This window comes from Fukomys damarensis, unplaced genomic scaffold (genome assembly GCF_012274545.1).
Source record: "Fukomys damarensis isolate Sample0158 unplaced genomic scaffold, DMR_v1.0_HiC HiC_scaffold_23, whole genome shotgun sequence".
NCBI classification, from domain to species: Eukaryota; Metazoa; Chordata; class Mammalia; order Rodentia; family Bathyergidae; genus Fukomys; species Fukomys damarensis.
The window spans coordinates 31096249-31111729 of record NW_022900935.1 but is presented as its reverse complement, the minus strand read 5'-3'; the positions used below and the strand labels follow the sequence as shown (position 1 = coordinate 31111729).

The window sequence follows — 15481 nt, the reverse complement described above, 5'->3', positions numbered from 1 at the left end:
ATATAATGTATATGTGTATTTTCCCTTTTAAAATGTCAAAAATCTTAATACATGTATATGTTTTAGTGTGTGTGTATGTGTGTGTGTTTTAAATAGACAGTGTCTCACTCTATTCCCCAGGCTGCTCTTAGCTCAAGTAATCCTCCAACTTCAGTCTCCCGACCAGGTGGGACTTCAGGTGTGTGCCACCAAGCCAGGCCTTTATTGCCGTTTGGTGTTTTGTTTCGTTTGACAGTATCTTGCTAAGTTGCTCAGGCTGGCCTTGAACTTGCAGTCCTCCTTTGTAGGCTTCCCAGTAGCTGGGATTACAGATGAACTTCTTATTGTCTGTTTATTTTCTAATTAAATAATTATAATGTGTTACTTTCCAGTCATTACCTATTCACAAATACAGTACCAATTTTTATTGTATTCCTTCAGACAGAAAATAATTATAGCTTGCAATTTAACAGGAAATGATCATATCTTACCAAAAGTCCTAGAACTTTCTGTTGAATGGATGATTCAGTTGGGAAAGACTGTAAAAAAAAAACAAAAAAACATAAATATGTAACTACCCCCAAAAAGCAGAGATAATAAGTAAAGGCTTAAATAAGTAAATCAATAAATATTAAAACTGTAGATCAAAGCTCCCATTCTAACCTCTAGAACCCTCATGAAGAGTTCTAAACCTTGGTTTTCAATAAAGTGTCTGCAAGTGGTTGGGGATTCGTCTGTGAGGTTCCAAAGTGCACTCAATGTAAACTTCAATGTAGTGTCCACTGAATTTTGATTTGTTTTCTGCTTCACTATTTGAAGAAGTTGCTAAAAGGAGGAAAACAGAATTAAATTATCACTGTTGAATCATTACTATGATTTGTGATTATTAAGGATTTTTAAGGATCAATCTGGTGGCTTAAAGCATTCCCCATAAAGGATATTATAAACACAGCCCCTTGGAGCAGTCTTTTCTTTCAATAAGAAAAATGTATAGGATTTTCATAAATATTTCTACATCTTTCTGATCTCTCTCTCTCTCTCTCTCTCTCTCTCTCTCTATCTATCTATCTATATTTTTTCCCCCTCTCTCTGAGACAGGGTCTCACTATGTAGCTGAGACTGACCTGGAACTCACTATGTAGCCCAGGCTGGTCTCGAACTCACAGTGATCCACCTGCCTCAGCCTCCTGAGTGCTGGGATTACAGGCATGCGCCACCATGCCTAGCTCTGATCAATCTATAATTTAATCACCTGTGAATAACATTTAAGAGACAAATAATTAAAGGTTTGGATCAACTATTTTAGTCATAGCATACAGCATATTTCAGAACCTGAGATTAAAAAGGTGGAGGGGAAGAAGGGAAAGTGAAATAAACATTTACTAAACATCAGCAAATTATAATCTTAGATCAGTGATGGCGAACCTTTTACAGACCAAGTGCCCAAACTGCAACCCAAAACTCACTTACTTATTGCAAAGTGTCAACACTGCAATTAAACCTGAATACTGAGGTTTCAGCTTAGAAAAAAAACAACTGTTATTCTATTTTCAACTGCTGGGCTGGTGCTGAGGCTACTTGGCTCATGTGCTGACAGAGGGCTCTTGTGCCTGGTGTGGCTCACCTGCCATAGGTTTGCCGCCAATGCCCCATACTGTAGTATTACTGCTACCCTCATTACCCAAGGAAGAAAACTGAGTCAGAGAAATATTAAGTAATTTGACCATAGTGAACTTACTGAAAGTTTTCCTTAAGAAAAAAAGAGAGATGGCTAAATATAATTATAAAAGAATTAGTTTATACTATATAAATAGCATTGAAATTCTAGTTATAAACTATTTCTATCAGTTTTAGTCGAACTTTAAGCTTAAAAAGTAAATGGTTTAAAACCTACATGAGGCATCTATAATTTCATTTTCAGATACACTTTGAGAGGTAAAAGGGAAGTCCTGCTAAAATAGATTCCAAGAAAATATTAATGAATACTATTACTAAAAGTTACACTCAATTCAGAAAATTTTTAAAAGAAGCACAAACATCTAGGTACAATTATTTAACTTAAAAGCATAACAGCTAAAAGTGTAGCACCAGAATCAAGTTATCTGAATACACACAGACACACACATATGCGAAACTAATCACATAACCTTAAACAAATTAACTGTTTCCTCATCTATACATTATGGGTGATAAGTAAGAATTAAAGAATAAAAATAAAAACAACTGGGCATGGTGGCACATGGCTGTAATCCTAGCACTGTGGGAGGCTGAGGAAGGAGGATCACAAGTTTGAATCAAGCCCAGGCAACTGAGCAAGCCCTGTCTTAAAATTAAAAATTAAAAAGGGCACTGGGCATGGTGGCGCATGCCTGTAATCCGAGCACTTGTGAGGCTGAGGCAGGAGGATCACTGTGAGTTCGAGACCAGCCTGGGCTACATAGTGAGTTCTAGGTCAGTCTCAACTACATAGTGAGACCCTGTCTCAAAAAAACCAAAATAAACAAACAAATAAATAAATAAAGGGCTGCAGATGTAGTTCAGGGAGAAGTCTTGGGTTCAATCCACAGTACCGCAAAAACAAAGAATGAACAAACAAAAAACTTGGACCCAATGTGAAATTTAGTGGTAGATCATGTGCCAGGCCCTGGATTCAATCTCAAACACCAAATAATCCAAACCAAACCAAAACTCAACTATCATTATCATCACAACCATTACTGTTAATTCCTGCTTAAACAAAATTTAATTCCCACTCCTACAAATTATACACATAGCCTACTTTCTTAAAATCTCTGAATATACCTCTAGTGAAAACTAGTGAGCACAGGTATAGCGAAAAGAAAAACAAAAGTTATGTGTATGTCTGTTTTGTTTTGTTGGTACTGGGAACTGAACTCAGGACCTTGAGCCTGTGAGGCTGGAGGTAGCATCACTGAGGTATATCTCCAGCCCTTGTTTTTGTTTTTAACAATACTGGAGATTGAATTCAGGGCTTTGCTCGTGCTAGGCAAATGCTCTACCACTGAGGTCTGCATCCCCAGCCCTTTCTATTTTTAGACAGGATCTTGCTGAACTGCTTAGGCTGATCTCAAAATTTGCTCTGCCTGCTTCAGCCGACCAAGTTAGCTAGGGTTACAGGTGCGCACCACTGTGCCCAGCGAAAAAGTCTTTTTAAAACTAAAATATCATCCCTCAAAAAATTAAAAATAAATATTATTTCCCTTTTATCTAATATATACTGTATTTAGCTTCTTAGCATATACTCCAACAATTAATCTTTCTTAATCTTCCTGGGGCCAGGAATGTAGCTCAGTGATGCCATGGCTACCTAGCAAGTGCAAGGTCCTGAGTTCAATTCCTGATATATAAAAAAAATTAATCTTCCTAACAGCTATATAATGAGACTTGCTCAAAGTTCCAACCCAGCCTGAGTGACTTAGCAAGACCCTGTCTTAAAATAAAAAAGGCTAGGGACATAGCTCAGCATAAGGGTGCTAGGTTTAAACCTCAGTACCAAAAAATATTAAAAAAATAAAAAAGAGTATGAGCCAGGGACCACCACAGGGACAGAAGACAAAAAAATCTAAGGCCTTAGACCCTGACCTGTCATCCAGTGAAAGAATGGTGTGTGGAAAGCAGAAAACACCAAGGTCTTAACCCCTATGCTACTCAACCCTCTTCAAGATTGGGGACACCAAGATAAGAGCAACTAAGGTATTTCTCAAGATTTTCAGGGGCACTACATAGCCAGCTTTTACAATATCCCACTACAGTCCCCATGGAACAATACCTCCAAGTCTCTGGTCCCTGTCCTGACCTCCAATCCCCTGAGTCCCAGGAAGAGCAGCACCTCTGAAGGCATATCAGCCCATGATGAGAGCACAAGGATACCCACTGAGGCTGCCCCTCAGAAGAAGAAGCCCTTGTCTCTCAGTACCAGCTTGACACTCTCGCTGAACCCAAATGAGATAATGATCAACCAGTCCGTTGCCCACATCAGCAACCCAAGAACTCGCCCTGCCCTGGTAATGGGCCAGCCTCATTTCTCTCTCTGTCAGTGCTCTTCCTTCCCCCTTTAGCTTCCTTTATCTTCTAGCCCAGTGCCTTTCCTCTAAACTAGAAACTCTGCTTGCATATGTTTGAACCCTTCAGCCTGGTCTCATTTTTATGGCACTGAGTCAAAAGATCCAATGTCCAATATCAAATATATCCATTTAGAAGTATCAAAATAAATGTTTTTAAAATGTAGGGGATGCTGGGAATGGTGGTGCATGCCTATAATCCCAGCACTCAGGAGATTGAGGCAGGAGAAGTACCACGAGTTCAAGGCCAGCCTGAACAACATAGCAAGACCCTGTTTCAAAAAACAGAGGGGGACGTAATTTTAGCTCAGTGGTAGAGTACCTGCTCAGTATATGCAAAACCCTGAATCCCCAGCACTACAAAAAAAAGAAAGTGGGGTGGTGGCACAGGCCTGTAATCCCAGCACTTGGGGAGGCTGAGGCAGGAGGGTCACTGCAATTTCAAGGCTAGTCTGAACTACATAGGGAGACCCTCTCACAAAAAACAAAACAGAGCTGGGGATTTAGCTCAGTGGTTTCAGCACCTGCTTCGCAAGCACAAGGACCCGAGTTCGATCCCTGGTACAAAAAACAAAACAAAACAACAAAAATCCTAACATGCTTTAAAAAAAAAGAAGAAATATACAAACGCACACACATCCAGAAAATACACACTAATGGCTGAAAACAATAAAAATAAATACTTATCTAGTGGCCTGCAGAGAGGAGACACGAACTTACCCTGACAATGAAGAGTTCAGCTCCAAGCTGTGCAGTTTGTTCTGTAGAAAGCTGGAAGCAAGCACAAGACCAAGTAAATATCCACAAACTGAGCAGTGAGCTTACTCTCACTCACTGTAACAGACTCCATGGGCACACTAAAATACCTGATCAACACTAAATTCTCCACTATGTAATCAGCTTGACTAAGGCTGGCTGATATGCTTACTGATCTTTCTGGCATACAGACTGCAGGAAAAAATAGTAATTATTTTGAGGGTTTCTTTTTGCGGGGAGGGGTTTTAGGTAGGGTCTCACTATTCAGCTCAGGCTGGCCTCAAACTCAGTAATTCTTTTGCCTCAGCTTCCCCAGTGCTGGGATTACAGGCGTGCACCACCATGCCTGGCCCCAGAAAACAGTAACTGTAATGGGAAACAACTGCCTGTACAAAACTATTCAGCAAGAGTTCCAGTACCTTGGCAGCCAGGATAGAAATGATAGCAACCGCCATCCTTTGCATGTTTTGATCTTCATGGTTGCAGAGCCACTGCATGACAAGTTTGGCTGCTTCAAATCTGAAAATGCACGGAGGGTTCCAAGAGTTAATTCTGGAGGCTGAAGCACAGTTTCAAAGCTCTAGCTAGGAACTGTACTCTAAATGAAGTAAGTAAGAAGAAAAGTGAAAATTCCTTTTAATTGATAGCAAATAACAATCACAGTGGTTTGGAGATGATGCCTTAATTCTGGTATTTTGTAAAGAAATAAAATAGTTTGGAAAATATGGTCAAACCTGCTATTTCATCCTCTAGAATTATAATCTGTTTTTTATTTCCTTCTCCTCTCTCCCCCTCCCTCCCTCCTTCCCTCTCTCTGTATCTCTCACTGGTACCAGAGATTGAACCTAAGGCCTCCGATATGCTAGGCTAGTCCCTAGTGGAGAGCAGTAAACAAAAACAAAATATCCCTACTTCTCATACAGATTATATTATTCTAGGGAAGAAAGGCAGTAAGGGAAAAGGAGGACACGAAATGTTGAAATTTTATTTAGAATAGCTAAGGAAGACAACATCAAAGCTTTCTTTTGGTGGAGGAGCAGAATTGTGTCATAGTGTGTTTTGTTTTGTTTTGCTGTTTTGAGACAGGATCTCACTATGTAGTTCAGGATGGCCTCAACTCACTATGTAGCCCAGGCTGGCCTTGAACTGGCAGTGATGCTCCTGCCTCAGTCCCCGCTCAACTTCCCCAGTGCTGGGATTACAGGTGTAATTACACCTGGCCTTGAGTCCTAGTGTCTTGTACATGCTAAGCCAATGTTCTACCTCTGAGCTACATCCCCAGTTCTTTTTTAAATTTTGTTTTAATACAAGGTCTCAATAAATTGTGCAGGATGGCCAGAACTTGCAGTCCTCCTGTTTAGCTTCCCAACTAGCTGGAATTCCAGGCATGTCGAACCACCTTGATAGGCTCTGGCTGATGTTTTTAATGGATCCCTGTATCAATTGTGCCCAGAATAAACTTCAGGAGGGCAAGGACAGAGCAGGTGAGCTGGTCAGAGGCTAATAATTCACAGGGGAAATTGTTTTTACTCTGGTTCAAGTGGTAGAAAGGGAAGTGAAATGTTATTCTGGATATATTTTGAAGATAGAGCTGGGTCTGCCAAAGTACCGAATGTGGGAGTAAAATCAAAATGATATTATCTTGTCCATGGGTTCATGCTTTAAGATTTAGCTCATATAGTACTTTCTTCCAGAAGCGTTCCTTCATGAGTTTATCACTGCCTTCTCCTAATGCTTTGTTTTTAACTCTGTCACAGATCTGTGATCACATGGAGACTCACCTGAATCTGCACTGGCTATGAGGTCCTTGAGGGAAAGAACCATATCCTTGTGCTAAGTGCTAAGTATTCAATGACATATAAACAGTGCTTAATACATGTTGGCTGAATGGTTATACTGAGGTAATTATTCTGCAAATTCACTGTCACCTCCTTTGTATTCCTAAGGCCTTTTCTTTTTGTTGATATTCCTAAGGCTTTTGTGTGTTTGTATACCTGGGAATTGATCCCAGGACCTTTGCACTGATCTGTAGATGTATCCACAGCTGCCTCTAAAAATTTTTTTTTCTGAGACAAGGTCCTGTTAAATTGCCTAGCTTGGGCTCAAATTTATGATGCTCCTGCCTCAGCATCCCAGAATGCTGGGATTACAGGCATGTGCCACTACACCCAGCTCCTAAGGCTATTTCTGACTGGGCCCCTTACTGGTATTCTTTTTTGGGGGGGTGGTACTGGAGATCAAATACAAGGCCCTGGGCCAGGAATTTAGCTCAGTGGCTCTGCCACCTGCCTTGCAAGTACAAGGTCCTGAGTTCAATTCCCATACCCCCCCCCGAAATAAAAAGAAAGAAACAAAATACAAGGCCCTATACAAGCTAGATAAGCACTCTATTTCTTTTTGGTACCCAGGATTGAACTGAGAACCTTGCGCTTGCGAGGCAGACGGCAGAGCCACTGAGCTAAACCCCCAGCCCTAAGCACTCTATTTTTGAGCTACATTCCTAGTCTAGCATTTTTCTATAGATTCCCAATGGGTTTCCCTGTCTCTACTGCTTTCCCTTTGACTTGTGCCTGTACATGAGTAATAAATAACCTGTGAGAGGGTTTAGGTATAATGTTACTCCTACACTCACAGTATTCTAGGACTCTAGTATACACTGGAACTTTCAAATCTTCTTTTTCCTCCCTACCCTCTGCTTACTAGTGAACTGCTTATTGGTCACACAAACGCACACATCTGCAATTATTCAGTAAGATAGCCTGGTGATTAAAGGTTTAGATTTGAAGACAAGTTTTGAATTCTAGTTCCATTTATTCTTTTCTCGCTCCTTTTCATTTATTTTTATTTTTTGAGATAGAGTCTCACTATGTAGTTCAGGCTGGCCCTGAACTCACTATGTAGCACAGGGTGGCCTCGTACTCACATTGATCCTCCTGCCTCATTACAGGCATGTGCCACCATGTCCAGCTCTACCCTCAAACCTCTTCTTATTCTTAATAATAACAACAGAATAAATTATTTTATCATGTACATCTATGCAGTCAAGTCATGAATAACGCCATATACTTTGGAGTCAGCTTGGACTCAAATATCAGCTCTACCACTTCGTAACTTGGTGATCTTGGGAAATTTCTTCGTCTCTCTGGACCTTAGTATTAATATCTATAAAATGGTAACAAAAGCCTCTTTCACGGGGTTACTACGGCGGTTAAATGGTATCACCTGCTAGGGTATAGCTCAGTGGTAAAACTTTTGTCTGGTATACACAAGACTCTGGGTTCAACCCCAGAACCTCAAGAAAAAAAAAAAAAGATAAAAAATCAGTACAGAAACTGGCAGATAATAAATTCTTGAGAAAGTACTGGGCATTAAACCTAGGGATCACTGAGCTAATTCTCCAGCTTTCCTTATTTGTTTGTTTAAATTCTGAAGCAGGGTCTTGCTAAATTTGCCCAGGCTGGTCTCACATTTATAATCCTCCTGCCTCAGCCTTCCTAGTAGCTAGAACTGTATGTGTCCACTACCATACTCAGCTAATTCAAGTTAATTTTTACTAGTATTCCTATTATTGAGTTTCTCTATGACTCTATTCATGCAATTCCAGAACGTACCTCTCAACCAGCTCTCCTTTTCAAAGCAATATAGTATGAATATAAAAATCAAAGGCTCTAAAGCTGGGCAAGGGGCTCACACCTATAATCCCAAGTACTCAGGAGACTGAGGCAGGAGGATCCCAGGTTCAAGGCCAGCCTGGGCAATCTAGCAAGATCCCAACTTTTTAAAAAAAGGAAGAAAAGAAAGAAAAAGGCTCTGATATCAGTCTGGATTTAAATCTAGACTCTGCTACTTATTATCTTATTACCTTGAGCAAGTTACTGAGCCTTTCAGTGCCTGTGCCTGTGCCTGTGCCTATTTCCTCACCTGTAAGATGAAGACTCTAAGAGTAGCAATTTCACTGAATTGTGGCAAAGACTGAATAAGCACACATAACACTTTAGCACTGGGCCTGAGAGTAATAGTAAGTGCTTTATATGTGTTCATTACTATCTCAAGTGCCATCACCAAAATGAAGTCGTGTGTGTGTGTGTGTGTGTGTGTGTGTGTGTGTGTGTGTGTGTGTGTGTGTGTGTGTGTGTTTGGTACTGGGGATAGAACTTGGGACCTTGTGCTTGTGAAGCAGGTGGTGGAACCACTGAGCCAAATCCCTGGCCCCAAAAATGAAGTCTTTAATGATCAATCAGATGGAATCTTTTTTCCTTGCTTAGAGGCACAATACACTGTCAATATCTCTATGAAAATTTCTGTCTCATGTTACTCATTCAGTCATCCATCCATCCATCCACTACACATCCACCTAAACACTAGAGACCATGAGATGAAGCAGTCATAGCCTCTGACCACAGAGACACTCAATTCTAGCATAGTGCATGTTATGATTTTATCTAGATGTACCCCCAAGGCTTCATATAATCATAGGTGGGGCTTTTCAGAGGCGGCTGGATCTAGAATGTGTAATGCTAAGATCAAGGATGTGATGCCAGGATTGATTTATGATGTGATTTTTCTTTTTTTTTGGTACTGGGGATCTAACTCAGGACCTTGTGCTTGCCAGGAAGGCACATGCCACTGAGCTAAATCCCTGGCCCCATTGTGATTTTAGGGTTAAGGCCGCCCCGCCCTGGGTGTGAGTGCTACCTGTCCTGAGGGTGGGGAGCCTTCATAGGTTGTAAGGGGAAAAAAGAGGGTTGCTGCTAGTTGCAAGCTGCTGTTGCTACTTCACCACTTGCTGTCTTCCTACCTTCCTGCTTCTGCTTACAATGAACTATTTCTCCTCTGCCACGCCACCCTGCCTTGGAGCCAGCTATGGAATGAAACCTCTAAAAACTGCGAGCCAAAATAAACCTTTCCTCCTTTAACTTTGAAGTGTTGGATATTTTGTTTCAGCAAAGATAAAAGTAACTAAGACAGTACATTACCTAGACCAGAGGCAGACAAACTATAGTCCCTGGACCAGTCCGTTTTATAAAGTTTCAGTGGAACATCCACAGCTTGTTTATATATTGTTTGGCTGCTTGTGAGGTACAATGAATTACGTAGTTGCAATACAGACCTCATAGCCCACAAGTCTAAAACAGGTATAATCTGGCCCTTTAAGAAAATGTTTGCCAGCCCTTGAGCTAAATTACAATCTTCTGTAGGAGAATGAGTAAGTCTTTCCTACTTTTGATTTCACTGCCATGATCAACACAGAGGCTTAATGTTTATAAAATGAAATTAGCAATCTACGTAAGAAATATATAGTTATGTTTTTATCCAAATATTTATTTTAAATAATAAATGAAGGGCTGGGGATTTAGCTCAGCGGTTCGGTGGCCTGCCTTGCAAGCACAAGGACCTGAGTTCAATCCCTGGTACCAAAAAAATAAAAAATAAAAAATAAAAATAAATAAATAAAACACCTCAGTCCTTAGCCATACCAGATAACACTGAATTCTTTTACCCAATGAAAGGTAAGTCTCAGTAATGTTGCTACTTGAGAAATATACTTTTCATAAATCATGAAGAATAAATTTCCATTTTAAAATACCCTGATTAAATACATTTTGCAACAGTAAAATGAAAAAAAAATGTTTTATTTTGTTTCTTTTAAGACAGACTTTCACTATGTATTTCAGGCTGGCCTTAACTCATTATATAACCCAGGCTGGCCTCAAACATGAGGTGATCATCCTGCCTCAGTCTCTTGAGGACTGGGATTAGAGGGATATACCACCACGTCCAGCTAACATATCACCTTTATAGTTCCCAAATTACAACATCTTAGAAAACAAGGGACACCCTTTATACTTAATGGAATTGCTATATGGCTTCCCTTAACTTCCACTTAAAAGTTTCTTCCATGATTCAATACCAAATAATAATAAAAGACATGCTACAAAGAAAAGAATACAAGACCTAAAAATAGAAGACTTGAGTCTGTCTAGCTTTCCAGTTATTAACCATGAAACCATGAGAAAGACACCGAACTTCTATGAGTCCATTCCTTTTTGGGTGTTTTGTTTGTTTCGTTTTATGAGAAAGGATCTTGATATGTAGCCCAGAGGCTGGCCTTGAATGCATGATCATGATCTGAAGTCTAAGCCTCCTGAGTGCTGGGATTACAGGTGTGTGGCACCATGCCTGGCAATTTCTTCATCTTTTGAATGGAGATAATAATGATCACAGAATACAATACAGTGTGGATATTCTGTAAACTATAACCAATATAAGTTCTTTTTTATGACAGTCTTTACTTTTAAATGATTCTCGCTAGACTAAATAATAACATACAACAAGTTCTTGAGTTCTATTATGCAGTAATTTTGATTAAGATAAATTAAGCACAACCAAAACAAGAACACTAGTACAGTGTATTGACTGTTTTGATCCTTTGTCAAGGTTCTGGCTGCTGTTTCCTTCAAGCTACAAAATAACTATTTACTACTTTTCCATAGATAAAGCCCTGGGCTTTCAAGAAAGTACAAGGGAAAATTTTTTATTTAACCCCTTTATTTTTCAAAGAATTGAGTTTTTTTCCTACTAGATCGAAGAAAAATTCAACACTGATATACAGTAAATGCTGTTTAAGCTTAGAGGCAGAGACCAACAGACATTATATACTCATTACATTTCTAAGAAATATGAGGTAAAAGATAAAGCATTTGGATAAGAACTAAGTTTGTACAAAGAACCTAGATATGTCACTCTTCAAAAAGCAAAGGGATCTACCATATAATATACAGAAATAATTTAATGCATTTCGTAAGACTAGACCTCGACTTTGCCGAAGCTTCATATTTCATAAGGGTATCTTCAATGCCAATACACAAACGGACACTTCTTTCTTCTCTTACCCATTTATATCATAGTTTTCATGGATTTCTGGCCAGAAGTCATGGACAAAGACTTAGGAGGACTTTTTCCCTGTTCTGCCAGAAGCAGGGTGAGAGGAGAGCCATCCTCTCCTCGGTCCCTTCCTCTATTTCAGTCCTGCTGCCATCATGGGACCCTGGGGCCACGGCTTCCCTGGCCTTGAAACTCTTTCATCACATGCATGAGGATAGGTACTGTTCAGCCTCAGCCTGAGCTTCTCTGATCTGCTTCAGTCTCAAGATCTTTCACTTTGTGGTTGCTTCTCAGACTCCAACAGTGGCTGGATGCCCTGAGATAGACCAAGTATGGCCGTGGCAACTGAGGCCGAGGTAAGTGGTCCAAAATGGCATGATGACCCTTCAAGTCACCCGACCCACAGCCTAGGATCTGCACTTCTATAACTAATACACATTCTCAAGCAAAGTGCTATGAAAATGGGTCAAATGGTATCAAGGGTCAAAGCACTAAATTTGACAAAGTAGATTTAGTATCCTTTAAAGCAATCTTACACCAAGGATATCTGGTTATTTTTTGTTTTGTTTTGGTTGGTCTTTTTGTTATACTTTTGAAACAGGGTCTCGCTACATAGTTCAGGCTGGCCTCAAATTCATTATGTAGCCCAGGCTGGCCTTGAACCTGGGTGCTGGGATTACAGGTGTGCACACTCTACCCAGTCAATCAAGGATATTTTTACTGGTAAGAAATGACTCAAAACAGATTTCTAAAATTTTAAATTTTAAGTTTTGGAGTTACCACTTGCCTGTTGAATGGAACATCTTGAAGGATCCGGTCACTGCAAAGTGAAAGGAGGCAATTCTTCTGTAACTAAAGAAAAGGAAGGAGGGAAATATGAATAAAATATTAGTTATCTTTTTTTTTTTTCTTGTGCTGGGAATTGAACCCAGGGCCTTGGCCAAGTGTTATACTACTGCATATATATCCCGTGGTGGGTGACACATCATCAAGAAATTTTAGCCAGCCTGGTCTGAAGACAGCCTGACTCTAATGTAACAGTATAAGGGGCTAGTAGTCTACATTCTGGCCTTGAAATAAAGACTGATAGTCTTGAATCTTTTTATTTTATTTAATTTTTTTGGAGACAGGGTCTCAACTATGTAGTTGAGACTGACCTGGAACTCACTATGTAGCCCAGGCTGGTCTGGAACTCACAGAGATCCTCCTGCCTCAGCCTTCCAAGTGCTGGGATTACAGGCGTGCACCCCCATGCCCGGCTGTATCTTTTTTTTTTTTTTTTAATTAAATCGAAAGTTGCTGGGTGTGCTGATGTGTACCTGTAATCCTAGCACTCAGGAAGCTGAGGCAGGAGGACTGCCACAAGTTCAAGGTCAGCCTGGACTATATAATGAGTTCAAGGCCAGCCTGGCTACACAGGGAGACCTTGTTTCAAACAATAAATAATAAAAAATTTTTAAAAATTTTAAAGTGACAGTTTACTACAATAAAGAAGCATAAACCGGACGTGGTGGTGCATGCCTGTAATCCCAGCACTCGGGAGGCTGAGGCAGGAGTATTGTTGTGAGTTTGAGACCAGCCTGGACTACATAGTGAGTTCCAGGTCAGTCTCAACTGCATAGTGAGGCCCTGTCTCAAAAAACAAACAAACAAAACAAACAAACCAAAAAAAGAAGTATAGCAGGCCACCTCATCAGCAGAGTAGGCTAGCTAGAAGCAAACCAGGCCCAGAAAAAAAAGAGTAAAAAGTAATTTTCAATCAGTACAATCAAATGAGAGTAAATAAAAATATGGATCATTCACCAACCAGAAGAAGTACCCCCTAGGTTCAATCCCCAGTACTGCAAAAAGAATATATCATCATAATAGAAGGGTGATTCAGGTTACCGTACTCTTTTTTTTTTTTTGGTTTTTTGAGACAGGGTCTCACTATGTAGTTGAGACTGACCTGGAACTCACTATGTAGCCCAGGCTGGTCTTGAACTCACAGCGATCCTCCTGCCTCAGTCTCCTGACTACTGGGATTACAGGAGTGCACTACCACGCCCGGCCTCAGGTTACTGTATTCTTATGAAGCAAAGTCATAACCTTTAAGGCATGGCTTTAAAGAAATGTCATTATTAAATATTATTAGCTATTTAACTTGGAAGAATGGCTTTTTAATATGTTAAAAAGCTTTCCACATATTCTGTTGGAAGATTTCTTCTTATCCAGAGAAGACCCAAAATAAAGGCGCTCAAACATAGGAAAGAAAACTCAAATTAATGGGATATATATATATAAAGCTAGTAAAAAAATAGAAAACTGATATAAAATCTATACTTGCTTCATGGAAGATGAGCAGAAATTAGATAACAGAAGGAATGGCAGAGAAAAAAGTAGTACTAAATCCCTACAACATTAAGAAGACAAGTGTACTTAATTAAAAGGGTTTCACAGAAGTTTTATATTCACTGCAGGGAAAGGTGATAACAGACTATGCTTGATGATCCAATTACCTCACCTGAAACATGCAGTTATCTGGCAGATGGGTAGCTAAGGAGGTACCTTGCCTCTTATGCCACCTTTCTCCTCATTTCTCTACCCAAATAAGTATAGTGGCCCCTTGACTTATAAACTTGATCGGTTCCCAAGGGCTGGTTGTAACTCAAGCTAGTTGTAAGTCAATACAGCTGAGACCTGGACATTTATCTGGATACACACTGTAGATAACAAGAGGCAGATGAATCTTCCATTAACCCAAATAACCCAAGTTGTTTGTACATCAGGCTGTAACTTGAAGGTCCACTGTAATTATTTGAACTGATCCACAGAAATAAGAAAGCCGATAATGCTATCCCAATTAGTCTGTGTGGAATGCCCATTCCTCTTCCTCTACCTACATGGAAACTAATTTTCCTTCACAATCCAGCTCAAGAGGCAGATACTGCATCTTTGAGGAAGCCTTCTTAATTTTTAGCTGTTCTAAACGCTTTTCCTGTGCTCCCAACATACAGGCTGAATAGCTTTTATCCAAAACACCTGCTCAAAAATAGTTTCACTGTCAGTTTTTCAGATTTTGGAACATTTGCGTAGACTTTATCAATTGAGAATCCCTAATCTGAGAAGCCCCAAATCCAAAAGTTTTTGAGAATTGGGTGTCAAAACTTTCAGTTTTCAAAGAATTTCTGATTTTGGATTTTTGCAATAGGGAGGGTCAAGCTGTCCTTTTGTGGGTAGGGACAGTACTGCGGATCACATCCGGGGTTTTGCAATTTTTTTTTTTTTTTTTGGTACCAGATATTGAACTTGGGCCCTTGCTCTTGCAAGGTAGGTGCTGGAACCACTGAGCTGAATCCCCAGCCCTACATTTTTTTTTTTTTTTTCCAGTACTGGGGATTGTTGCAGCCAGGCTGCAACACTGGGCTACATCTATAACTGTTTTCACTTTTTTTGAGACAGGGTCTTGCTGAATTGCTAAACTGTCCAGGCTGTGCTCAAATTTGCAATCCTCCTGCCTCAACCTCCCAGGATGCTGGGATTACAGGCATGTACCACCAGACCCAACTCAGCCTTAATCTATTAACTTTAATTGTGTGGAGGTAAGAAATTGGGAAAAGGAAAACCTAGAAAGACTCCTTTTTTTTTGGTACTGGAGATTGAATTTGGGACCTTGTATTTGCAAGGCAGGCACAGTGCTGCTGAGCTGTATCCAACCCGACTACTTTTTTTAGAGGCAGGGGACAGAGGGGGGAAGGAGAGAGAGGGAAAAAGAGGGAGAAAGAGGGAAAAAGGAGAAA

At 40.1% G+C, this 15481-nt stretch overlaps 1 protein-coding gene across 1 annotated transcript in view; it reads right to left on the bottom strand.

Moving 5' to 3' along the window:
• Zyg11b (zyg-11 family member B, cell cycle regulator) overlaps positions 1–15481 on the bottom strand; it is a 112528-nt gene that overhangs the window by 15109 nt on the left and 81938 nt on the right. The window contains exons 7-11 of the mRNA XM_019205415.2: positions 12490–12554; positions 5237–5336; positions 4782–4832; positions 643–804; positions 471–518 (exon numbers count right to left, since the gene is read on the bottom strand). Of these exons, the coding sequence (XP_019060960.1) occupies positions 471–518; positions 643–804; positions 4782–4832; positions 5237–5336; positions 12490–12554 (426 nt within the window). The remainder of the gene's footprint in view (positions 1–470; positions 519–642; positions 805–4781; positions 4833–5236; positions 5337–12489; positions 12555–15481) is intronic.